The following is a 27,962-nucleotide window of genomic DNA, read 5'->3' on the forward strand; positions in this document are numbered from 1 at the left end:
ACTGAGAATTTGGTGGAGCAATGGAAAGGAAATGACAATGAATGGTTGGGAGCACAGCCTATGATTGTGCACACCTTCTCTTTGGTAAGTTATTGACTTGAATCTGGATCTTGGCAGTAGGCGATACAAAAAATATATATTTTCCAGTGACTCTTAGTTTTCTCCGATCTTCAGCTTGAATATTCTTTTGTAGATTTGTTTTTGGATTGAATACTAGAGGCCTTTTATGCATAGCAGATCCAGAAAATAAATTATTTAATTTAGTTGTGTCAAAAACGTGATAGCCATTGGTAATTTAATTTGTATCTTCACATAAAACTGAGAGCACATAATAATTTCTCTTGACCTAGTTAAGCATCTTGCTGGGATTTAACTTCTGCAAGCCTCAGAATGGTATCAACAAGATTGATTAAGGTAGGTACAGATTAGGCTTTAGGGAATACTTAATCAGATTTTGAAATGCTTTGAGACAAAAGGTAAGGAGTGGAAGAAGGAAAATGATTCAGAAAATAGAACTGGTTTCAAAACACAGTTTATCAGTGCAGATTAATAATTTACCCAACTTGTCAGTAAATGTACCATTTAAAAAAATTATAAGTGAGTGTACCTCCTGACTTATTTTTTATTCACTTATGGGATGTGTGCATTGTCAGCTAAACCAGCATTTATTGCCCATCCCTAGTTGCGCTTGAGAAGGTGGTGTTGAGCTGCCTTCTTGAACCGTTGCAGTCCCAGAGGTGCAGGTACACCACAGTGCTATTAGGGAGGGAATCCATGACTTTGACCCAGCGACAATGAAGGAATGGTGATATGTTTCCAAGTCAGGATGGTGAGTGACTTGGAGGGGGATTTCCAAGTCGTGATGTTCCCAGGTACCTACTGTTCTTGTCCTTCTGGATGGTGGTGGTTGTGGGTCTGGAAGGTGCTGCCTTAGGAACTTTGGTGTGTTGTTGCAGTGCATTTAGTAAATAGTACACACTGCTGCAACTGTTCATTGATGGTGGAGGGACTGAATGGTTGTGGAGGGATTGGATGGTTTTGGAAGGGGTACCAATCAAGTAGGCTGCCTTGTACTGGATGGTGTCAAGCTTCTTGAGTGTTGATGGAGCTGCACTCATCCAGGCGAGTGGATATTATCCATTACACTCCTGACCTGAGCCTTGTAGATGGTGTTCAGGCTTTGGGGAGTCAGGAAGTGAGTTACACACCACAAGATTCCTAGTATTTGGCCTGCTCTGGTAGCCACGGTGTTTATATGGCTAGACCTGTTCAGTTTCCTATCAATGATAACCCCCAGAATGTTGACAGTAGGATGTTCAGTGATGGTGATGTCACTGAATGTCAAGGGATGATGGTTAGAGACACTCTTGTTGGAGATAATCATTGCCTGACACTTGCATGGCTCAAATGTTACCTTGCAACTTGTCAGCCCTAATAGAAATTAAACATGTACTTTCTTTATTTTACAGGACATGAACAAGCTCATTATTTATTGCCCATCATTAATTTTCCTTGAGAAAGTTGATGTGAGATTCCTTCTTGAAACATTGCAATCTACAATGTGAAGGTGTCTCCACCGTACTGTTAAATAGGGAGTTCCAAGATCGCCATCCCATGGTGATGGATTTCTAAGTCAGGACAGAATGCAAGTTGTAGGGGAGTTTCCAGGTGGTAGCATTTCCATGTGCCTGTTACTCCTGTCCTTCAACACTGGATTACTCTGTTAAAGAAGAACACTGCATTTATTAGAGCAGTTTTCTATTACTTAACAGTACCTTAAGGTAACATAAAAATTGTGAATTCAGGAAATTAACTACTGTATCTTCCTTTGAAACGTTACCACATGACTTTGCAGTAATGTTGCATGCAAAATCATCCAAGTATAATTGTAAAATCATCCAAGCCACGGTGTCACCTAGCTGGCATCCGGGCAAGCTGTCAGATGATATCAGAGGACTTGGGGGGGTGGGATCTGGACTATAAACATGCATATTCTGCATCATTGCATTTTACTGATATTCTATATGGGTTTGTTGACTCGAGGACTGGGCATCAAGCAGTGGTGTTGCGGGTGGGGTGGTGTGGGGGGGGTGCATCGGGACTCTTTTTCTGTGAATGTGTTCTTGTGTGTGGCTGTTAGTAATGTGTTTTTAGCACCTTGACCCCACAGTAATGCTATGGCCGTATCACGTTTGGCTGTATTCATGTATGGTTGAATGACAATTAAACTTGAATTGAATTGAACTGAACTATAAAATATAATTTTGATTGCTGCTGTGCCAAAACAGTGATCAACTTATTCCACATTATTATTCAATAGTGTCCTATCTTCAATATTTTTAAAAATTGGTTTTAACTATTTAAATGTTGAAATTATAATAATAGCACTACATTCCATTTTGTTTATATATTTGTTTCAGTTCAATTAATTCCATGTTTTTTTTGCCTTCTATATAAACAGGCAATGGTAGAAATCATATATATATTAATAAGAAGGTAGTATACTATGATCGGAATTAACTATTGGACCATCATCTACTTAGATATTTGCATGGGATCAAAGATGACTTGCTTCCATTCTGGTTTTGTGGATTCTGGGGTGGCTCCTCAATGTGCAAACTACAGATTCTTGTACAGATGAGCCAGAAGGTGGCTGGCAAGGCAGGTAGATGGATAGTTTTTGAGCTAGTTCACTTCTTCTGCTGCCTATACAGGATTTGTGAACACCCAATGCATGGCACTGGGGTTCACAATAGCATCCTGAATACCCCCTCTTCATTTTTGAGTATTCATAAGCCAGAGTTATCCAAGGGTTGAAGGAGGATGTTACACTTTTTCAGTGGATGCTTTGAACATATTCTGGAATGTTTTCATCACTCTGCTTGATGATCTCCTCCCTGACAGAGCCTGGAATAGAGTGTCTGTTTCTGGAGTCTAGTGTTGGATATACCCAAAATAGCTGAGTGGGAATTACTGAGGCATCACTGCTGGGAATGTTGACCTTGGAGGGGACTGTGATACTAGCTCTCTTATCCTTCTGGGTGAATTCAAAGTATTATGTAGAATCAGCATGATTGATCACTTTCCAGTGTCCTTGAGGTGCCTACTATAGGTAGTCTTGATCTCAAAGCACATGGGAGGATGGGGATCATATTGGGACAGAGAAGGTGACGTCTGTCTTCGTTGAGATGTGGATCCTGAGATATGGGGAAATAGACCAGGGTCTTGTGAATTCTTATTGTAAGGTGGCCAGTGTGATGCAGCAAGGCAAGTTGTATCAGACATTTAAGATGCAGATATTAAATGTAAGGCCCAATCTCTTGTATGCATTGGAGAAGGAATCTAAAATGACTTTTTTTAAAAGATCGTTTTTGTCATCCTTCAGTGCACAAGTGTCTTGGAGAATTAAATCATTGTTACCCCAGATCTGATGCAGCATTAAAAAAACATAATCAGCACAAAGAACGCATACACAATAAATATAAATATAAAAGCAATCCTATAAAACACAATGTACAAGTAACGGTTGGAGTGTGACTATTTACATAGGCTGATTATATGTACATAGAGTTGACGTTAGGTACAGGAGTATCTAAAAATAAAGTGACTGACAGGAAATGATAAAGTGACCAAGTGTCTCTTGGGAAGAGGAACTCTTCTAGGTAGCAGCAGTGCATATGAAAATACAGTAGGACAGTGACTGTCTGAGTGTAGGTATGAGGGATGGAGTGTAAGAGTAATAATTTTTATTTTTATTTTATTGAGATACAGTGCAGAACAGGCCCTTCCAGCCCTTCGAGCCACGCCACCCAACTACCCTGGATTTAATCCTAGCCTAATTCATGGGACAACTTACAATGACCAATTAACTTACTACCAGTACACCTTTGGACTGTGGGAGGAAACCAGAGCACCTGGAGGAAACCCACACGGCCACAGGGAGAATGTACAAACTCCTTACTGTGACCCCTTTGTAGCTACCGTTGTTCAAGTCATTGAAGGTTCCCTGGTATACTCACCTGTTCTCAGATGTGAACAATGAGATTGTGAATTTGTGACAAAAACTCCTCACTGCCAAACTTTATGATAACAACAGGGGTATTGATTGTTTCTAAGACCTTTTTACTATTTTCCTTGAATTCTAGATAGTGAGGAGTTTCAGGACATTTAGTTCTAATTGGTTACTGTGGGTTAGAGTCTAGGATGCTCACATTGAGGACAGATTTGTGACTGAGGAGGTCTTTGAATTCTTTCTTCCAGCAGGTGCCGACTGCATCTCTGTTTATCAAAGTCAATGTCAAAATAAATTTATTATCAAAGGATCTATGTTACCATATACTACCTTGAGATTCACTTTCTTGCAGGTATTTACAAGAAAATAAGGGAATACAATCACATTTATGAAAAACCATATGTAATGACTGGCAAACAGCCAATGTGCAAAAGAAGACAAATTGTAAAGATAAAGCATAAATAATACTGAGAACATGAGTTGTAGAGTCCCTGGAAGTGAGTCTGTAGGTTGTGGGATCAGATCAAAGTTGTGGTGAGTGAAGTTATCCACACCAGTTCAGGAGCTTGTTGGTTGTAGGGTACTAACTTCCTGAATCTGGTCATATGGGACCTAAGTTCTTGTGTCTCCTGCCTGTAGTAGTGAGAAAAGGGCATGGCCCGGATGGTGTATGGGTCCATGATGATGTTGCAGCTTTCTCGTAGCAGCATTCCATGTAAATGTGATCAATGGTGGTGAGGGCTTTGCGTGTAATGGACTGGGCTGTATCTGTCACTTTCTGTAGACTTTTGCACACCTGGGTATTGCTATTTCCACAGCAGATCATGATTCAACCAGTTAGGATACTCTCCTCTGTATATCTATAGATGTCTGTCAAAGTTTAAGGTGAGATGCTGAACCTGGACAAACTTCTAACAAAATTTAAATTTACTGTCCCTCTCCAGCTCTGATCCCCTGATGAGGACTGGCTTATGAACCTCCAATTTCCTCCTCCTGTAGTCAATAATCAGCTCTTTAGTTTTGCTGCTTTGAGTGAGAGGATGTTGTTATGACACCATTCAGTCAGATTTTCAATCTTTCCATAATAATTTCACCCCCAGTTTTGGCTCACATTGCAAGAGGGTCAACAAACTGCTGAACCTTCTGCATTCTCTCCATCCACTATGTTACTTAGGTTATGGTTGCACCTCTGCCTTCAGACACCTGTAGAGCTGTTTCTTTTCATTGAAAAAAGGTGGGGCTTGCAATTCAGGAACTTAATGACTGCAGTTGATCTGCTCCTTGATCACATCATTCTCATCTGTTTCTTTGCTTGGTAAAAGGTCCAATTATGGAGGAATTCAGGATAACCCAATCACAATGGATATTCTGAGATCCCTGTTATTTGGGACCAGATAGATTATCAATGAGGTGCTATCTGAGAAGAGCTGTATTTGTGGGATCCTTAAGAGGTCTGACATTGATTTTCTTGTCATGAGGATTGTTCATTGAGGTCCTAACATTCTCAGTCCTGAAATTCATATTACAGAGTAGTTCCTTTGGACACAAGATAGCTGTTAAATGATTAGTCATGTTCACAATACCAGCTACATCTGCTTGCCCAGTCCAAGTTCTCAATCCCCAACTCCTGCAGCTCACCCTTAACAGCTCTAGCCCCTCACCACCCCACTGTTCCAGCTACTGGCTTCACCCAAACTCCAGCCCTCTTGGCGTTAGTCACATACCTGACCCATGCACTTCCTGTATTACAGCAGTGGTTACCTTATTGGCTCCAGGAAGTTTTATGAAGTACTGACAACTTCACATTTTTCTATGATGACACAGCTGGGAAAGGCACTGCATAGGTTGTACAGCTATGGACGTACAAAGGCAGAAATTCCATAGGCACAGTGCCCCAAGGTCTTTCCAGTCCTTTGCTTCCTCCTGCCAATAAACCTCTTAGTCCCAGTCTTCCTTTGCCACATTAGCAAATGAACTCTTCATTAGCAGAGTACGTATAAATTTAGTCTCTTTAGTCTCATTTTTATTGTCCAGAGTTTGATATGATTCACGGGGCACTGATTGGAAGTGCTGTTGGACTCCTATCAAAACTCCTAAAATTATTTTTCTTGATTAAAGTCAACCTAAATAACCTTGATCATCTGCAGTGCCCCAGATGAGCTTGATTCTTACCACTCCTGTTCAAAGCAATACAGAAAATTAAAGGTGTTCTGGTTGACCTTAATCCAAACAAAAAATAGGTAATAATTTTATTTATTTAATCTTTGGATGTGGATATCATTGACAAAACCAGCTTTTCATGCACATTCCCAGATGTCCTTAAGTGGTGAAGAGCCATCCTTTCAACTACTGCAATTGACCTGGTGAAAATATTCCATCAGTGCTGCTAGAAATGGGTGTTCAGGGATCTTAACCAGGCATAAGAAGTAACACTAACAACTACCCAAGACAGGGAGGTACACAGCTTGAAGATAATGATGTTGCTGTCCTTGGCTTGGGAGGTTAAAGGTTTGAGTGATACAAGGTGGAATGAGACGAAGCCTAAAATGGCCAATCAAGCATGATGTTTGTCCTAGATGCTGTTGAGCTTCTTGAATGCTATTGTAGCTCCAAAAGTCTAGGAAATGCAGAGTATTCAACTCCATTATGATGTGCTTTGTAGTAATGAAAATAATACTTTGGAGGTCCAAGGATGGACTTTGACATACCAGCCACCTTGCCTGTGATATGCCTTGCATTTATCTGGAAAGCCTAGTGAAGATTCTGGTCCGTGGTAATGATGGCATTTAACAATGGTAATGTCATAAAATATCAAGAAGAGATGATTAAATTCTTCACTGCTATAAATATTTTTGCTGTCATTTGTGTGGCAAGCATGTAACTTGTCACTGTCTCATCACATGAAAAACTGTATGGGGAATGTAATCATTCCTTCTTCAGGCATTGTTATAAATGGCAGCTGAAGGTTATTGAGCTAAGGACACTACCTTGGGAAACATTTGCAATGATGTCCTGAAACTGAATGACTTACATGAACAGCCAGAATCACCTTTTTTTTGTTAGGTAGGATGCTCATCAGTGTAGATTTTTTTCTTGATTACTAATAACTTCAAATTTGTCACCAGTCCTTAGTTCAATGTGCAATCTAATGCTGTTTTGAGATTTAATGGTAAGCTTTCACATCTCATGTCTGTATTTAGCTGCTTTGCCAATGTTTGGCCCAAAGCTATAATGAGGTCTGGAGCTGAATAGCACTTGCAGAGCCAAAAATGAACACTGTTGAGCAGACTATTAATGACTGAGCTGTCTAATGGCACTGTTTATAACACTTTCTATTGTCTCATCAATGATTGATTCCATCCTAATGTTCTGTAGTGCCAGTTAACTGAAATTGTCTATCCTTTGATTGGACATAATCTTATCAATTTCCCAGTTTTGTGGATAGTGTTGTAGTTTGACTGGAACAGCTTGATCAGTGATATAGCTATTTCATAAGACCATAAGACATAGGAACAGAATCAGGACATTCTACCTATTAAGTATCATTCCATCATGGCTGATTTTTCATCCCTCTCAGCTTTCATCCCAGCTTTCTCCCCGTAACCTTTGACATTCTGATTAGTCAAGGACCTATCAACCTTTGCGTTAAATAAATCCATTGAACTGGCCTGCACAACTGTCTGTGACAATGAATTCCACAGATTCACCACCTTCTGGCTAATAAAAAAAAAATCTTCATCTCTGTTCTAAATGGACTTCTCTCAACTCTAAGGCTGTACTCTCTGGTCCTAGACTCTCCCATTATATGAAACATGCTCTCCACATCCACTCTGTCTAGGCCTTTCAATATTCGATAGGTTGCAATGAGATCTCCCCTCATTCTTTTAAACTCCAGTGAATACAGGCCCTGAGCCATCAAACAACCCTCGTATATTAACCCTTTCAATCCTAGGATAATTTTCGTGAACATCCTATGGATTGTCTACAATGCCAACACATCATTTCTTAGATAAGGAGCCCAAAACTGTTCACAGACAGTTTTGTATGTCTGACAAATGCCTTATAAAGCCTCAGCATTATTTCTTTTCTTTTGTATCCTAGTCCTCCTGAAACGAATGCTAACATTGTATTTGCCTTCCTTACCACTGACTCAACCTGAAAGTTAACATTTAGGGAATACTGCATGAGGACTGCCAAGTCCCTTTGCATCTTGGATTTTTCAATTTTCTCCCCACTTAGAAGATAGTCCATGCCTTTATTCCTTCTGCCAAAGTGCATGACCATGCACTGCCCTAGACTGTATTCCATCTGCCATTTCTTTGCCCATTCCCACAAACTGTCTAAGTCCTTTAGCAAACATCCTGCTTCCTCAACACGACCTGCCCTCCACCTATCTTCGTGTTGTCTGTAAACTTAGCCACAAAGCCGTCAATTCCATCATCCAAATCATTGACATATAACGTGAAAGGTGGTCCCAACACAGCCCCCTGCTATACACCACTAGACACTGTCAGCCAACCAGTAAAAGCCCCTTTATTTCCACTCTTTGCCTCCTGCCAATCAGTCGATCTTCTATCCATGCTAGTATCTTTCCAGTCATACCATGGGTGTTCATCCTGTTCAACAGCTTCATGTGTGACACCTTGTCAAAAGTGTTCTGAAAATCCAAATAAACAACATCCATAGACTTTCCTTTCTCTATCCTGCCCTGTTATTTCCTCAAAGAATTCCAACAGATTTGCCAGGCAACATTTCCCCTTGAGAAAACCATGCTGACTTTGACCTATTTTATCACATGCCTCCAAGTACCCAAAAACCTCATTCTTAATAATAGATTCCAACACCTTTTCAACCACTGAAGTCAAGTTAACTGGCCTATAATTTCCTTTCTTCTGCTTTCCTCCCTTCTTAAAGAATGGAGTGACATTTGCAATTTTCCACTCCTCCAGAACTATTCCAGAATTTCAGCTTCTCAAGCACCTTCTCTTTAGTAATAGCAACTACACTCACTCCTGCCCCCTGGCACTTTCAAATTTCTGGCAATCTGCTAGTGTCTTCCACAGTGAAGATGAACACAAAATACTTGCCGTTTCGCCTGCCACTTTTTTGTCCCCATTCCTACCTCTCCAGCATTATTTTCCAGTGGTCCAATATCTACTCTGTCTCTCTTTTACTCTTTATCTGAAAAAACATTTTTGGTTCTTCTTTTATATTATTGGCTAGCTTTCCATCGTTTCTCTCTTTATAGCTTTTTGAGTTGTCTTCTGTTGGTTTTTATAACCTTTCCACTAATTCTTGCAACATTATATGCTCTCTCCTGCCAAAGGCTTTCGAGCTGAAACATCCACTGTACATTTTTCCATAGATGCTGCCTGACCTGCTGAGCTCCTCCAGCATTTTGTGTGATATGCTCTCTCTTCTGCTTTTATGTTGTCTTTGACTTCCCTTGCCAGCCATGGTTGCCTCATCTTCCCTTTAGAATACTTTCAGAAGTTTCTTTCCTGCACATTCCGAATTTCCTGCGAAAAACTAGCCATTGCTGTTCTGCTGTCATCCCGGTTAGCACTCCCTTTCAACCAACTTTGGCCAGCTCCTCTCTCATGCTTCTGTAGTTCCCTTTACTCCACTGTAATACTGATATATTTGATTTTATTTTCTCTTTTTCAAACGGGATGGTGAATTCTATCCTATTATGATCACTGTCTCCTAAGGGTTCCTTTACCTTGCATTCCCTAATCAAATCTGGGTCATTAAATAACACCCAATCCAGAATTGCTTTTCCCCTAGTGGGCTCAACCACAGGTTGCTATAGAAATCTATCTTATAGGCATTCTATAAATTCCTTTTCTTGGGATCTAACAGCAACCAACTTTTCACAATCTACCTGCTAATCTCCCATTGTAATTTATATCCCACATACTAACTGCTGTTCAGAGGCCTGTATATAACTCCCTTCAGGGTCTTTTTACCCTTGCAGTTTCTTAACTCTGCCCACAAGGATTCTACATCTTCTGATCCTATGTCATCTCTTTCTAAGGATTTGATTTCATGAATAAACTCGTCTTGGGCTTCCAGCTGGGTACAGGTATCGAATTTAACTGATATTTCAATGACAAACTCTGCCATCTTCATCAGACTTGATGCCTGGGCACATCTAGTCCAGTAGTATTTAGAACCCTGTCGTCCATTCCTCCTGATTGGTTGGTTCTCATTCAATCAGGTTTCCGCTGTCCCACCTTGTTTATAATTGAACTCCAGTTCTCACTTGGAGCAGAACCTTCGTCTTTGTTAAAATTCTTTCCCTCTAGATTTATTTCAATGGCTTCCTTCACCAGGCAGTCCCAGGTGTCATTGGCAAGGCACAGTGGTTTTATGCTGTTGAAGTCAATCCAGTGGCCATTGCGTGTACAATGTTCTGCTACCACTGATTTTTCTGGTTACCCTAATGGATAAACCTCCTGTGGTCCTTGATGTGGGAGGTGTATCCATTTGGGTTACCTGGAGAAATTGGCAGTAGCAGAACGTTGCATTTGCAATAGCCAGAGGATTCACTTCAAAGGCACAAAACCAGTGTGCTGTGCCAATGGCTTTTGGGATCGCCTGGTGAAGGAAGCCATTGAAACAAAACTAGAGGAAATGAATTCTAACAAAGGTCTTGCTCTAGATAAGAACTGGGATTCAATTGTAAACAAGGTGGGACAGCAGAAAACTGATTGAATGAGGACTAACCAATCAAGAGGGACAGACTATGGGGGGGGGCAGTTTGGGGGGAGGTGTGTGGCATAAATACCACCAGACTAGACATGCCCAGGCATCATCCCTGATGAAGATGGCAGAGTTTGTTGTCAAAACGTTGGTTAAAATCGATACCTGTACCAGGCTGGAAGCCTGAGAAGAGCTTAATCGTCATATATGCTGGGAAAGCCTAAGATCCTTTTTCATTTGATTTCATTTTTTACCAATATAGTTACCACATCCCTTCTGCCTACCTGCCGGTCCTTTCAATCAATGTATATCCTTGGACGTTAAGCTTCCAACTAACATTTTCTTTTAGTCACAACTCGGAGAAGCCCACAACATCATATCTGCCTGTCTCTAACTGTGCTACAAGATAATCTATCTTATTCTGTATACTGCGTATATTGAAATATAACACCTTCAGTCCTGTATTCATCACCCTTTTTGATTTTAGCCCCTTGTTACAATTTAACTCATCCCACTGACTACAATTTTGCTCATCATCTGCTTGTCCGTCCTCACAGTCTCACTATTCACTGCATCTAGTTGTATACCAAACGCCCCATCCTCAGCCCTATCCCTCCAGTTCCCATTCCCCCTACCAAATTATTTCCTAAGCAACGTAGTAAGGATATTATTAGATTTTACTACATCCAGTGTGACTGGCCATTTGTTAATATCATGTGCAGTGAACCAGGTTGGCTGAAGACTCGTTCTAAGATTGTGGGCAACTTAGAAGGAAACTGAGGTGCATCATCTTCTTAGCATTTCTGGCTGAAGAACATGATTTAAATTACGTAATGTCTGAGTCTTATAATTGTTACTTATTGTGATTCTTTGTACAAATGTAATATGTCAGAGTGATTTATTCATCATTTCAGAGGGCACTTCAGAACAAATGGATTGCTGAGGGTCTAGAATTATTTGGAAAAAAGGATATCAGCACATCAGCTGAGATTTTACAAAAATTCAGTACTTTCATCAGTTCTACTAGTATTAGCTTCCTACTCTAGACTTACTCAATGGTGGGATAAACATTCACGAATTTAGATTACAAATCCAAATGTAAACTTTTGTCGTAACATAACAACTGTATCTTATTCTGCTTCTAGGGCTGTTCTTTGGAACTGAGTGCAATTTGCCTGCAGATCAGTCCTATGATTCCTGAGTAGCTGCTGAGGTCTATATGCAGATTCTGCCACAGGGGATATTGGGGAGAAAGAGGAAGTGGGGGCAGGTGAAGATGTAGTTTGGGAAGCATTGTATGTCATTAACTCAATTGCTCTGGACTTCTGTTGTGCTTTGAGGAATGGAATCCCAGTTCAATGCCATGCACAAACTGTCTTCTGTTTTCAACAATCACATGCCAGGGATTCCCAGGAATTGGTGCGAGTGTTACACTTGCTCATGAAGATTTTAAGAACATTCCTGAATCTTTCCTTCTGTCTACCTGCTAACCTTGGCTGTGACAGAGATTGAGATCGGAGTATTTGTTCTCTTCGTCTCTGGTGTCAGGCATTGCGAAAAATGTGACCTACTTATTAGAGGTCAGATGAGCATAATTAAGGTGCTACAGAAGGCGAATGTGAGAGACCCTAATATTGGTTCACCTATGTTGCCAGTGGACTTAGAGGATTTTGTGGAGACAATATTGGTGGCACTTTTCCAGTGATTTCTAGTGCCTACTGAAGGAAGTCCACATCTCTAAAGCATTCAGGAGTGGAGGGATCACTGTCAAAATCTCAGAGCATCTGTCCTTGGCCCAGATTCAATCGTGAAGAAGGTACACCAATGGTTCTGAGTTTGACAAGATCTGGTTTGCACCAAAGATTTTTAATAAATTTTTACATTTGTATGGTGAAGAGCATTCTGACTGGTTGCACCACCACCTGGTATGAAGGCTCCAATGCACAGGATTGAAAGGCTGCAAAGGATTATTGACAGCAAGCTCCATCATGGGCACAAGCCTCCCCACTATCGAGCGGTGCCTCGAGAAGGTGGCATCCATCATTAAGGACACTCACCATCTGGGAAATGCCCTCTTCTCATTACTACCACTAGGGAAGAGGTACAGGAGCGTGAAGACACACACTCATTGATTTAGAAACAGCTTCTCCCCCTCTGCATTGGGATTCTGAATGGTCCATGATGCCATGAGCACTACCACGCTATCCTACTTTGGTAATATTTATTTTTTAATTGTAACTTACAGTAATTTTTATGTCTTACACTGTAATGCTGCCACCAAACAACAAATTTCATGATATACATCAGTGATATTAATTCTAATTCTGACTGAGTTTTGACACATTATATCAACAATATGGAAAATAAATGCATAAAAGGAGAACTGAAGCAAACAAACAGAGCTTTGGTTTGAGGCTATTGTTCCTTTGTTTTCCTCTGAGATTGATCTTCAATATCACAAGTGAAAAACATACAAGCCATTTGTGGCCCATCTCTTTCTCTAAAGGTAATCATGCGTGTATGAATCTAGCTGGCACAAACAGAAGAACCTCTTTTGCATCAGTTTCCAAGACTTGCCTTCATAAGTTAGCCAGAGAGTTTGTTATTTTCTCTTCTCAACAAAAAAGCATTATATCTGATAAATCATGATCAATAAATCATGATGATAAATAAAAACTATCAATACATTGGGTTTTCGGACCAAGGAAGAGGCATTGTGCTGTTGCTGTTCTACAGAAATTGAAAAATGCTAGTATTTTCTATGTACATAGAAACAAAACTCAGCTTCTGAACATTTAAGGGAGTGTCCCAACCAGTTCCAACCAGAGCTCAACCCAACGAGTGTGCTGGGGAGTAAATCTTATTGTAAATGTTGAAATAAAAATTGTCAAAAATAAACCATCCAAACCTTTTTTTTTGATATAGACAAACACAAACCCCAAGTGTGGGTTCCATCCATATAGAATTTTAGTTAACAGTCTACTCCAGAAGATCATGATGGATCTCAACAATTAAATCTGATCAAACGATAGTGCCCTCCTTCATTGCCTAGAATGCTTTTTAATCAAAGGAATTTGTAAGGGAAAAGAAGGCACTGCTCTAGGTAAAGTGGTGATCAATAGTCCACCAAATACATGCAGTGCACAGGAAAAAAAATCCCCCTCATTTTAAATGACCAGGTAGTGGGGAAGAAATTGATGGGAATTTGTGATACTTACATCGATCATTACAGATATCAGGCAGAATAGGTCACTTGTTCATTGATTTTACAAAGGATCATGCATGTCTGTTCATAATCTAGCATTGCCACTATTTAACATACACAACATTGTTTGTTCAAACCCTGGTGTTAACCATCAACGTTTCAAAAAATAAAGAGCTAGAAGTGATAAAGCATTGAAACAACTTACCAGACTGGGGCTTTTGCTACTTTTGTCCTTCTCTTTGGCTGGCTTAGCACCATCCCATTTCTCAGCATTTACATCTGCTTCATTCCATTCAGGCCAGAGTGGATACCGACCTTTCTTGGCTTCAGTGATGTCCCCCGCTACTCCACAGCTCAGAATAAATGAACTAGCGCTGAAGAAGAATTTGAAGTCACAAAGACAAATACTTATGGATGATGTTAAACTCAGAGCATCCAGAATATTTGGAAGCTACTGACTTAAACATTCCAGTTGAAGAATAGTTCAAATTCTTTTTAAAAAGGCGAATTAAAATAATATCTTAAGAAGAGAGACCCATGAGTTGTAGTGAAATGTAAGTGTAATACAGATTATTTAAGCATAGCCTTTGAGCTGGAAGAAATCATTGAATAGAATATTCAGCTGCTTTCTCTAACATCTCTCCAACTTTTTCTTTGTGTATCCATCAATGCCCTTTCAAGGACAGTCCACTCAATATCCTAATTATCTCTGTAAGTAAAACCTCTCTAAACTTGGCAAGAGAACTAGAGTCAATCACATGAAAACTACCACCTCTTTTTATTGATCTTTTAGCCACTGGACAGTTTCCCTTTATTTATTCTGTCCAAGCCCTTGATAATTTTACTCATCTCTGACACATTTTCAATTAGTCTTCTCTACTCTGAAAAAGTACTCAACCAGGCCCCCAGTCCATCCCTATGACTGACATCTCTCATGCTAGGAACCATTCCAGTGAGTTGCTTAAACCCACTTAAAAAATTCTTCACATTTTCACTTGAGCAATACTTCAGTTTAGTATGTATTAGTACAAAGGAGAACAAACTTTGTAATTACAGGCCATTCTGATAAATAACAGTAATTGAAAACCTTACTTCTTTAGCCTGGACCAATCTCTTAATAAGCTGAGGTCCAAAAAAGAAAATACTGGAAATACGCAGCAGATCTCCGCAGCATTTATGGGGGAAAAAAATCATGTTACAGGGCAATAAACTTTCATCAAACTCTTCATCAGTTCTGAGAGATCAATAAATTCTAACATTAATCCTTTATCCACAGAAGCTAATTGATCTGCAGCTGAGTATTTTCTGTTTTTTGCAGAGTTGCAAACAGATGCATTATTTTGCTTCTTATCCAACAGAATTTGTCATCCCTTTAGTTCTAGTCTTGTATCCATTCCCTACTTCTTTGTCCTTTGTGCTGTTAGTGACAGCTCTACTCAACCATCTGAGTTCTCGCCTTTGTAGTTTCCTTTCTAAACTTTTGCATCACTCTCTCCTTCTTTAAAGCACTTAAAACTGCCATCATTGACTGAGGTTTTTGACAACTTGTCACTTCCATACTTTCTGTCTGATTATGCTTGAGCAAAGTGTAAGGGAATTTTATAAATGCAAGTAGCAGATGAACACTAGGATTAAATAGAAATCTGGCAGTTAAAATCTGACAGAACTTCTCACTCTCACAGAGAGGAATGGTGTTCACACCTCTGCCTTCCCACAATGAGTAAATTCAGCCTTTGATTATCTTGTCCCTCGATTGTATTATTTCTTCAAGCATATCAATATCATCCATCAACAATAATTCAAATTAAATCAACCTGGGTACATCTCAGAAGCGCAAGAGCAATTTTTTTTCACAGTAATTGAACAGCTATTCTAAATAAAGCACAGAGATTGCTGGTTGAATCAGAGATAGGTCATCATCTGAGCTGATGACAACTTGGGCAGTTTCACACACTGTCATTTAAAAGGAACAGAAGAGACACAACTTACTCTTATTTCCTATAAGTATGTGAGCTAACTCATAATTATTTACTCATGCACACACCAATTATCTTTAACACTTCTTCCCACATACATCCTCCCAGCCATCTGCATTTACTCAGTCAGATGCAATAGCTGTTAGGGAAATTTATGGCCATCTCTCATGCTGTACATCTACAAATGTTGTACAACTTGTGGATCATGATGCTGAACTGGATCAACTCTCTTTGCTGAAATTGATTTATTGTTGAGAATGGAACAAATGTTTAAATACTCTATATTTTAAAAAAAATCTGTCTGGCATATCCATCTATTTATACTGTGGCAAAGTACCAGAAGGAAATCCCCAGCAGCTGATGCTGATACAATCTGAAAATGGTGTAAAATGATGAGTTTATGTCAGTGTCACAAGCCTATAATGGGAAATTCCTTGTCTTATCTCACTTACATCTGGAAGTATCAGTCTCTTATCTCAAGGATCTTTCTCAAAATGACCTCCCTAGGAATTTCTTGGTCAATTATCACTTTCTCTCTTTGCTGAATGTAATTCTAACCAATTCAATGAACTGAATAGTCTTTCTCATTGCAGTCTGACTTTCTCAAATGTCATTGAACTTTGACACCCTGACAGAATAATTTTAACAACCCACTTGTCCTGATGCTTAACTTAAATGCTTAGGGAGATCTTCCACTTGTTGCATGTATCAGTGAGCTGTGGGTTAGATCTAAAAACGAAACCACAACTCATTGATAAATCCAATAAATCCAAGAGAAAGTCATTTACCCAAGGCAGTAAGAATTTGAAACTTGTTATAAAATACTGCTGCTGAATTAAATAGCTTAGCTAAATTTAAAGGGAAGCTAGGCGCTGACAAGAGTGAATGAACAGATGAGGTGAAATTTGATGACAGAGGCACGAGTGTGGCATTAACACTGCCTGATACTACATTTTGGGCTAGATGGTCTGTACCCACACAATAAATTCTGTGCAGTGTACTTCAGCATGCTGCCCAAGTCCTAAATAATATTTGTGGGTTTGCTCTTAACTTTGGTTACTGGCCTCCACAAAACTTACATCTAAAAGTATCAGTACCTTATTTTTATGTGCAGAGGGAAAATGACATGGTGGTAATTGGCTGGGAAGTAGAAAATAGAACAGGGATAAAGAGAAATGTATATCAATCAATTTGTGGAATGTGGCTAGTAGTGTTACCTGATATATGCTCACTGTGGATATCAGTGACCTGAATGAAGGAATTAAATACAGTAGCATCCAAGCCTGGCGGCAGATTGTGGAAGGAGAGTTACTAAGGGTCACGAATAAATGAAATAAATGGATGAAATTGAGGCAGATGGAGTTCAATGTGGGGAGCTGAAAGTCCAAAAAAAAATTAGCACTGAAGAATGTTCGAAAATTTTCTTAATGTAGGGATTGTAGATCAAAGAGGTAATTAATACCAGGTACTGCACATAAAAGGTGAACATTTTTCATTGGAGTAGATCTATGAAATATTACCTCTAGTGGGGGAATAAAAAACGGAGTATAGCAGGAAAACATTATCACACAAGCGTTCACGATAAAAATCTAAAACTTATTCTCTAAGAAGCTGTTGAATCAATTTAAATTTTCAAGATCTGTCTCATTTAATGGGCCGTTAAGTAAATTCATCAAGGAATTCTGGATAGGTTAGGTAAATTTGATTATCTAATTGAACAGAAAAATGTACTCAAGGAACAGGATATCACTCTGTTTCGTGTGTCCTGGGAACAAAAACACAGTGCGCATGTCTGTTTGGCGGCATTCGGGATTTCTTTGCTCTGTTCACAACATAAAGAAACTGGAGGCCACAGGAACATTGCTATTGAAATATAAACATTGGGTCATGCAGTATAGAGCGCTAACTTCAAAACTTCCACCCCTGAGTTATAGAGGGAAATGGGGATGAGGGTGACCTTATCACCTTCCAGAATTAGTTTGCTTTACACCAAGCCACAATCATCGGCTGAAAGATTCAGTTACGTGAGAGCTATCAAAATACTGAATACCAACACAAAATACTGAAGGAATTCACCAGGTCAGGCAGCATCTACGGAAATGATTTACATTCGACATTTAGGGACGAGATCCTTCATCAGGACTGTCAGTCATCAGGAAGAGTGAGACGAGGTGGGGGTGGGATGGGGGAGTTGGAGGAAATGGATGAGGGGAATCGGGGGACGTGGACGGAGTAAACTGGGGAAAGTCGAACAGAAGAGGGAAAAAGTCAGACGGTGGGGGGATGTGAATCGGACGCGGGAGTTGGGGAGGGGGACAGGAAGAGTGAGAGAAGAGGGAAGTCGGGGGAGGGGAGTGAAGAGGTGCTCACGCCGAGGCCTCTGCCCACCTTCCCCACCCCCGGGTGGGGTCCAGTTTTCGGGCTCCCCCGTGGCAACTGGAACTTATCCGGCACATACCCGCTGTGAACAGGGGACGGACTCAGTTTGTGGACCGAGTCGGTCCGCTTCTTGCCACCTTTCGACATCTTGGTTGCTGCTACACTCCGCCGGCCGCCGCCGTTACCAGGCAACGGGACGCGACCGCACTGATCGCCCGCAGGGTCCTACTGCCCGCCTGTGCACAGTAATGGCATCCCCCAAACTCTGCAACTTTGTCGGTCTCCGTAATGCACAGATTTCCTGCTTTCAACGCGATATCTTTACCAGTTTAGCCTGTAAAAAAATGAGTTTCTTCTATAATCCGGTCCTAATAGGTCTGAGACGAATTGAATGTCCCCGCTAATACAAACTGTTCATAAAGAGTATAAGAGAATTGGTAATATGCTTTGACTGTAAACATTGGGGCTGGGCCACTGTCTTGGATGTGTTTGCACCTGCGTCCTAATCTGATCATTTTCCTGTTCTCGTTTCTATCGATGTTGCTTCTCAAAGGCCTAGGTACTCACACGTTCTTTCTATCGTTGGTATCACCTGTGCTAGATGAGAGTACACTAGCTGTAAATCGAAGTAAGCTGCGAGATGAGCGGCATCTGGTAGGTGAGGTACAAAGGAAAAAGTTAGGTTAAATAGTGGAGGGAGAGTCTGGTAAGGTGGGCTAGGGAAGGAGGAGAGGCATTTAAGAACTATTTTGAAATGAAATATATTTGTTTCATTTGTTCAAAACAATGACAGGAAAGCTGCTATTACAAACAGCTTGATTTATATGCTTTCAGTTTTTGTAATATAGGTCAGAAGCAAGTAGATGTATTACACCAGTGAATCTTCCATAGAGTTGCTCCTGTGATATCCAGAGTTTTTATGATATAATTTGATGCACCAATTATAACCAGGCCAGTGATTTAGGAGTATAGAATAGATCTGGGGGAAGTGGGAGTCTCGGACTTTGCAAACTAGGATAAAATTTTGGGATTAATCAATACTTTGCAGGAAGGACAGGAATATTACACTGTAGCTCTGAAAATTGGGGTGGATCATGGTCTTTAGATGTGGTGGTGGTGGGAGGAAAGTACAGAGTTTGGGGTGAGTGTGAAGCAAGAATGCAGAATCATATTTTGGGAGTATAGGAAATTCAACAGTCCTGCAAACTGCACAGGTATGTGTGTCAGAATCACTGGGCTATGCAACATCAAAAGCAGGCCCTTCCATCCACAATGTCCATGCTGGCTTTTTCTTTTACCCCCATATCCCATTTTCCCACATTTAGACCAAATATTTCTATGCCTTGCCTAGTTAAGTCCCTCTTCAAGTGCCTCTTAAATGTAGCACATCTGATTCCACTACCTCCCCTGGTAACTTATTCAAGAAATGAACCACTCTGTGTAAAGAAACTTAACCCTCAGATCCCCTTTAAAACTCCTTCCTCTCATCCTAAAGCTATACCCCCTTGCTTTTGATACCCCTTCCAAGAGATAAAGATTCTGCCTGTTCATCCGATCTATGCTTCTTATATACATTTCTCAAGTCACCATTTAATCTCCTTTGCTCCAGGGAAAACAAGCCCAGCCTACCCAATCTCACCCCATAACTAGACTCTTCCAATCCAGGTAACATCTTGGTGAATCTCCTCTGTACTCTCTCCAGGGCCATCACATCTGTCCTACATTGTGGTCATCAGAACTGCAAACTATACTCCAAGTGCAACTGAACTGGTGTTTTTATAAAGTTGCAATGTATCCTAACAAATGAACTAAGGAATCCTGCTAGATAGGATAGTCACATTTTGAGGTTTGGGGTGCAGTAAGTATCAAAAATTGGGAAAGATTGTGAAAACTTTAATATTTCAGCATCCGTGTGAAAGAGTGAAAACCTACAGGGTGACATCTGAACACCTTTTGGCTCTGTCCCCACTAAGCTCCCTTTTCTCTACACTCAAATGTGATTGCTGTTGTCTTTTTCTGTTGTAGATGTTTTGTTTCTTGACACAATATCCCATTTTCTGAATTGAAAGGCCGAGTTAGAAATATCTGAGTCATTTTTGCATTTTTAGCTGTTATTAAATTTAGCAATTTTATGACCATGCAGGATCACTGACCTGAAACCTGTTTTCTTCTATGCACGAACACTGCTTTATCTGCTTAGTATTTCCAGCATTTGCTGTTTTTATTCCCGGCTACAGTCTTACAGTTTGAGCTTCAGAACTAGCAACACTTTCAGCTAAGCACAATTAAAATACTGACATCTACAAGACAAAGCTGTAAATTGTTCAGGGATGTCCTGTTCTCCAAAAACAAATCCTGAGCAGCTAATTTCTACATGTGTACTCAGTCATCAGCAAAGTGATGTATAATTGTCAAATGACTCATCTTCCAACAACCAAAATGCCTTTTCACCTATAACAATGCAAAGGATGGGATAGTCTCCACTTGCCTGATTGAGTCCAGGCCTCTCAGCACTGAAAGAAGCTCAGTATAAAACAGAAGTAAACAGCCAGCTTGATTCACATCCCATCCACCACCCTACCTACACATTCATGTCCTCCACCTTGGCATTTGGTGGCTGCACTGTGTACTGCCAATAAAACATACTATAGTTCTTCATTTAGACTGCTTCTGCTTCACCTCCCAAACCCATGACCTTTTTCCACTGAGGCAGCAGATGTATGGGAAGACTAGGATCTGATGTCCCCTTTGAAATTGTACACCCCGCAAAGTATATCTGTTCCTTCATCACTGCTGGGTCTAAACCCTGAAACCCATGAAACAATAGCACAGCAAAAGTGCCTTCACCATAAGTACTGCAGTTGTCCAAGGTAACAGGTCACCAAACCCTTGCAATTAATGACAGCCAATTAATGCTGACTTTGTCCAGATTCCTAATTAGCAAACACTTTGATTTTAAGATCCTAATCTCTCCATGGTCATGCCCCTTCCTAAATCTTTGCCCAAAAATGATATTAAAGTTAATAAAAATGTTAGTAAGCTCCACAACTTTGACCAATAAACGGAAGTTAACATATTGCCACCACAATGAGTAACAAAGGGAGGAAGTGGCAAGATGGCATCAGCGACCAATGGCAATGTCCTGCAGATAGTTCACGAAACTACTTCTTCTCCTTCTAAATATACTTCTACGACTAATCTGTTTGCATTAGTAGCCTGTAATTAACATTTTGATGATGTGTTTTTGGGCCAATTGAGTGACCTGGCATTTTTGCTGTCTCCAAGGGAATTCGATGTAGTTGAGAATGAGGTTGAGAACAGAGTGTGTGGCCTAATGGTGGAGTACAAACCATTGACTGGCTCCATTTCTCGCCAATCTCGCTGATTAAATCGCCAGACAAGATTAAAATCAACAATGAGAGTGGAAGGCAAGCGAGTGTTCGGCATTGTCTGCCTTCGTTTGACCGGTCTCCCTCTCCCTCTTTCTCACTCGCTGCTGCCAGGGGAAGGTTTAGGAGTCTTGGGGTTTTGGGCAAGGTTTGTGGATTGGACTCATTTTTAGAGCACTCTGCAGTTCATGTTGTTGTGTTTCTGCTTACTCCTTTTTTTTAAATTGCTATTTTCTGTGATTTTGATCAGGGTGGAGTAGTTCTGCAGTTTGCAATCAACAAACAATACAGCACTAATTGGATGGAAATGAACACTTCCATATTGTTTCAAGGACCCTGCAGTTTGATGTTTAATATTCTGGGTGTTATTTTCTTATTTTTTCTCTGTTTGACCAATGTGTTTTTTTTGCACGTTGGGTGTTTGATATTTACCTTGAACAGGTTCCATGGTGTTTCTTTGTTTCTTGGCTGTCTGCTGGAAGAGACCTCTCAAGGTTGTATACTGCACACATACTCTGATAATAAATTTAACCTGAATCTTTGAAGTTGTAGGTAGGGATTTTCCCAAGTGTATTAATCAGAAATATTTCAGAATGAACTTAGCTGCCAATATTTGAAATAAAATATATCAGCAGTTTTAACCTTAAATTTCTCAGTTATTGCTTGAAACAATAACTTTCAGTTTCATTGTGAATGAGCAAATTTAACTTACTGCCTCAGGATAACAGATAATTAAAATATATTACAAAATTCAGCACTAGAAATTGTATATTCTCAACATTCCAATTCTAGCTACTATAACATGCGCAAAGTTAAAAAAATGTCAGACATATCAAAGAGTGGTTGATTAAAAAAACTTTAATGTTATTAAACAAGATAACAGGGGTGTATTACAACAATTCCCATTATATTCTGTTCAAGGCAGCAAGATATCCCAAGGCACTTCACAGGAGTGTGACCAAACAAATAAAATTAAGGTGTCCAAAAGTTTCATCAAAGAGGCTGGTTTATGGGAGACTGCTGAAGGAGAAGAGGCAAAAGGAACAGACATTCAAGGGTGAAATTTCTAGAGACTTGTGCTTTGGTTTCTGAAGGCATGGCCACCAATGGTAGATCAGTCAAATTTGTGGACAAGCAAAGCCTGAAATTAGAGAATTAAGAGTTAAGGGGGTAGGGGGAAGACTGCAGATTTAGGAAAGGGCATGGCCATGGAGAGATTAGCATCTTAAAATCAAAATGTTTGCTAACTGGGAACCAATATAAGTCAGCAAAACCAGGATTGATGAATGAGTGACAATTCCTGTTAGTTAGTTCATGAGCAGCAGAACAAGGGAGGCAGGACAGGAGAGAACTGTAATGGATGTACAAACATTTGTATAAAAAACCACAACTGATGACCTCAGCAGCAGTTTAGTCAAGGTAGGGTGGGGTTCAGCAGTATTACAAAGATGGTATTAGACTGATAGCAAAGAATTGTACTCTGAAGCTCATCTTAAGGTCAATTGTTACACAAAGACTGAGTTGTCTCAATAACTTTCGTAAGGGGGAGAGTAGAAGTGAGAACTACAGACTACAACCACAGATGGTTACTCCAATCTTTAGAATATTTAGCAATCTGCAGAGATGGTGCAGATATTCTTCACTGTTTTTATAGTTAATTAGAAGTTACAGTTCATTTCGTACTGGATGACAAAATAATAGCTGTGAAGAACCAGGATTGGTGGTGGTCAGGTGGAGTTGGGTGTCATCTATGTAAGTGTGGAAAGTGAGCTCATTTTTCCAGGTAGCATTGCTGGAGATGCCTCAGATCATGAGATTTTTTAAATACTGAATCAACAACTTCAAAGAGAAAGTAGAAAATTGAGTGCTGCTATTTCAGTCAATAAACCATGGCAGGTAAAACAGAACAGTTGACAGAATTTTGCCTCCCTAAACCCTGGGATATGTATTTTCACCATAATTGCAGATGACAACAGTTTCCCTATTAACATAGTAACATTAACAGAAAATGTTAATATTTGTAACACAACTTTTATGGGTAGGAAGCACAAGTGAAGTGCAAGATTTTGAGATATAATCATCAATCTCCCACTGTATGAAAGTGAAACTAGATCACATGTAGTTTTTAAGTGGAAACAGAGTTTGAGCTAAAGGGAAGAGAAACTAAAGTTATTCTCTTTCCAGGAGTCAAGCACATAATCCTAGCTCACTCCTCAGTAGAGTCGTGAGGAAAGTGAAAAAAACACGTGCATTTACATAGCATCTTTCCGTTCATTCTAATTTGCTCTGCAGCTGATTAATTATTTTGTAATGTGTTCGATGCTTTAATGTAGGTAGAGCAGCAGGCAATTTGTGCATAATAAATAATTACCAAATAGAGAATGGTGCTTGGTAAGCCAGAAGTTATTGACATTTGCCCCACAATGTTGCCAGATGCCAATTTCCAACATTCTCACTGTGTGATACATTTGCAAGTCAGAATCGCTGGAGATAGTGCAGTTTTGGATTTCCCATTTCCTGCTGCTTCTCTCCTCCCAGATGACAAGGATCACTAGCAAAAACTGTATTATTGAAATAACCTGAGTCTTCTTTTAAGGGAAATGGAAATAAAAGTAATTAAATACTTCTTAGCATAGACATTTATTATGGGGAAAATAACCAGAATCTGTTCAGGATAGAATAACTTGTTATTTTCCACTAATTATTAACAGCCAGAATGGATTTGCAATTACAATTCATACAAAATGACTTGAGTTTAATTCCTTAGAAACAGTAGGGGAGGAAAAACTTATGAATGTGATTTATACAGACCTCCAAAAGACAGTTAATAAGGTTCTACGTGAACAATTGTTTAGAAAAATGAATGCATAATAAAAGAACCAGTATCTCCCTGATACAGAAAACTAATTAATAAGTAGGAGACAGATAGTAAACATACTGGGAGTCCACCCAATCTGAAAGGACTGGCTGCTGGTGCTTGTCAGGAGCTGCATTGTCAGTATAGTCATACCAAGATAAAGCAACCAAAAGCATTGCATTTAATTTTGCTGATGACATTAGAGTAGGTGATACAGTAAATTGTGTGCTGGGCACAAGACATTGGACATTGATAGACTGAGCAGTGCTAAATGGAATTCAAAGTGGGAGCTCATTTGTTTTGAACCTAAGATAAATCAGAATAGTTTCCAAAAAGTAAGACATTTCAGAACCCAGAAATGTTTTTAAAACTAGCAGGCATCAAAAATATATATACATTTTTAAAATGGATAACAGAATGCAGCCTTAATTTCAAATGTTCTGGAACATAAAAGAGTGGACATTGTATTGCAGCAGTATAAAGCTCTGCTTAGGCCTCATCTTGAATAGTGAATTTAGTTTTCAGTGCTGCAGATTGAGGAATATAGTTTCGTGCCATTGAGGCCACAGCATAAATTCACCACAATTATCCCTGAACTGAAAGGTTTAAATTATGAGTATGCTCTTGAATATACAAGAATAGTAGGAGGTCTAATTGAAGTATTTAATAATGGCCAAGAGTCTTGATAGGTTGGATGAATGGAACTAATTTGCTGTGATAGGCAGATGATTGATGCTATGGAGGTGAAAGAAGCCAGAGGTTGTGATGGAGAGGATTAGCGCTCAGAAGCTCAACGTGGAGTTATATGGCACAGTGAAGGTGGTTTAGCAAGAGCTGACAGTCAGGACACCAGCAGTTGCTCAGATACGGAGACGGGAGCATCGGCCAAGGAAACTGCAGCTCATTCACGGTGGATAGGCAAGTTGGGCAGCAAGACAAAACAAGCAGTGAAGGTGCTAGGTGGGGGGGGGGGGGTGGCAGAGAGAATGAGATTCCTCAACATGGGTGTGGAAACTGTCCCTGCCATTATCACCACAATGATGTGAACAAGTGTCAGCCTAAAGCTGAGGATGAGTAAACCCCGGAAAAGATCCATGCTTGTAAGAACTGGTAGGTATTTCAGATTCACAAACTCATGTAATTCCTTTAAACAGACGTTGTACTTATAGCAAATATGATGCAAACATTCACTCCACCCAATCTGTTCCAAGTGGCTTTATGTCATTTCCCTGTTCTTTACCTATCCAGAATGTCCAAGGCACTGTGCTGAAATTCAATATGTGATCTTATCTAGAGCATTGTGTGGTTTATTTTAAGTTTCTGATCCATGTAAGTGGCTGGTAGAGAAATGCTATGAAGGGATTGTCAAATGCTGGCAAGAGGACACGTGGCTAACAGAAGGTTCACCCTTATTACATGAGGTTCAATGCTCTCTCAGAGACTATAGTTCAGGAAAGGCAATGGTAATCTGTCGTAAGACTTTTTTTGTTCGCCCCCTTCTTTTTTTTCTGCATTGGACTGCCTACAGACAGGGCTGTTACCTTACATTGAACTGGGACCAGTCCTGATTTTCAATGCTGTTAATGTGGAGTTTGCACGTTCCTCCTGTGACCACGTGGGTTTCCCCTTGGTGCTTCAGTTTCTGCTCCGTCCCAAAGACGTGAGTTGGTAGGTTAATTAGCCATTGTAAATTACCCTGGCCTGTGGCTGAGGGATAGAATCCATGGGAAACTGATGGGATTAGGGTTAATTAACCATTGTAAATTACCCTGGTCTGTGGCTGAGGGATAGAATCCATGGGAAACTGATGGGATAAATGTTAATAGGCATGTCATGGTCCCAGTGGACAGTGGGCTGACTAGACTGTTTCCATGCCCTAGGACTTTATGCTTTCTCCTCCAGTTTCCCGAGGTCGGATGTCACCTTCCTCCCTCTGACTCTGTGCAGAATAAAGACTCTCTGAGAGTTTCAAAATACACGTTTGAAAAGGCACAAAGTACACAGGGATACCCTTGAGGCAGATTTTTTTTAGGGAGAAGATAATTTTTAAGGAGAGACTTCCAGTGCTCAAAGCCCAGGCATTTGAAAGTACAAGTGCCTTCATTTGCACTCAAAAGTTGGTGAAAGCTACTAAGAGACTAGAATTGGGAGAATGCAGGATTTTGGGATAAAGAAATAGAGAGATATAGAAGCTACCAAAAGATCTGATTGCAAGGATAAAAATTTTCACTTCAAGTACACTGGAAGCCTGTAGAAGATGTGGAACGAGGAAATGGTGCGTGCTAGGTTAGTTCAAGTCAAGGTCACTTCAGTTGAAGTTTATCAGATTTATAAGCACAGAAACAATCAGCCACATTCACTTCCCGTCAAGACTGGAAACAACAATCAGAGAGGTGAGGGCTTCAGAAGAAGGCAAGTTAAACACAGAGCAGTGACAGACACTAATGAAACATGGAAGGAAATGGTCTTTGTGCTTGGGAGGGTGAGTAAGTGGGACTATACCTGAGAGTTTGAATACCAGTAAATTCCTACCTACTTCTGTTGACTATCAGATTGAAATTAACAGGCATGAGCTGCTGCAGCCAAGAATATGGGAAATTCACAAACCATTAAAGCCAGGATACTCCAGGAAGATGTGAATTTGCTGCAGTGACAAGTATTGCATAAAACCCGTATTTGAAGCATCTCACCAGGTTTACAACACATTTCACAGGACGTCATAACAACTGTGCCACATCTTAAACGGTTTAGTGAACTTAAGTAAAATATTGCTATTGACCAAAAGACATAGGACCACAATTAGGCCATCAAGTCTGCTCTGCCATTTGATCGTGACTGATTTATTTTCCCTCTCAACCCTATTCTCCTGTCTTTGAATTGGTCAGAAGCAGGCACCTGAGACCAGAAATACTGAGATAACATCAGATAGACTACACAAAATAGATTCTGCTTGAAAAACTGACAAAATAAGTACATTTTAAAGTTATTTCAAAAGCATAATACAAAAATGGAGAATGTATTACTCTTACCATTCTACCATTCCACTTTTAATTAAAACTATGATAACATTTTCATTTTAAATAGATGTTAGCCTAAATCATGCTGCTGCCCGTTAGTTTTGTTTAACAATCATCCAAGTTCGTCGTTGTGTAGGAACGGTCACCCAGATATTGTGCCTTCCAAAATGGATAGTTAGACAGTTGTAGAAGACAGACATGGTGCGTTAGCAGCATTGTGACTTGCTCTCAGACTCTTCAGTACACTCCGTTAATTTAATTATATCGTCTGCATTGGTGTCCTCTGATAGATGGTGGATGCATTCAATGGACAGAATATTCCCCACCAAGAATTTCATGGCTTCATCAACGTTTATGTTGTCCTGCAAACATCAGAAAAATACTTTATTAAAAGTTAATGCATTGGAAAGAGCATCCATGTG

General features: G+C 40.0%; 2 protein-coding genes across 3 annotated transcripts in view; both read right to left on the reverse strand.

The window, feature by feature from the left end:
• Positions 1-18,442, reverse strand: part of adgb (androglobin) — a 219,591-nt gene extending 201,149 nt beyond the window's left edge. For both annotated transcript variants that reach the window (XM_072265653.1, XM_072265651.1), the window contains exons 1-2: positions 18,357-18,442; positions 14,128-14,296 (exon numbers count right to left, since the gene is read on the reverse strand). In XM_072265653.1, coding sequence (XP_072121754.1) covers positions 14,128-14,296; positions 18,357-18,424 — 237 coding nt within the window. In that variant the 5' untranslated portion in view covers positions 18,425-18,442. The remainder of the gene's footprint in view (positions 1-14,127; positions 14,297-18,356) is intronic.
• A 4,064-nt stretch (positions 18,443-22,506) lies between these two features.
• rab32a (RAB32a, member RAS oncogene family) overlaps positions 22,507-27,962 on the reverse strand; it is a 32,769-nt gene continuing 27,313 nt past the window's right edge. The window contains exon 3 of the mRNA XM_072265654.1: positions 22,507-27,902. Within this exon, the coding sequence (XP_072121755.1) occupies positions 27,747-27,902 (156 nt within the window). The 3' untranslated portion in view covers positions 22,507-27,746. The remainder of the gene's footprint in view (positions 27,903-27,962) is intronic.

The sequence above is a fragment of the Mobula birostris genome, chromosome 8 (genome assembly GCF_030028105.1).
Source record: "Mobula birostris isolate sMobBir1 chromosome 8, sMobBir1.hap1, whole genome shotgun sequence".
Taxonomy (NCBI): domain Eukaryota; kingdom Metazoa; phylum Chordata; class Chondrichthyes; order Myliobatiformes; family Myliobatidae; genus Mobula; species Mobula birostris.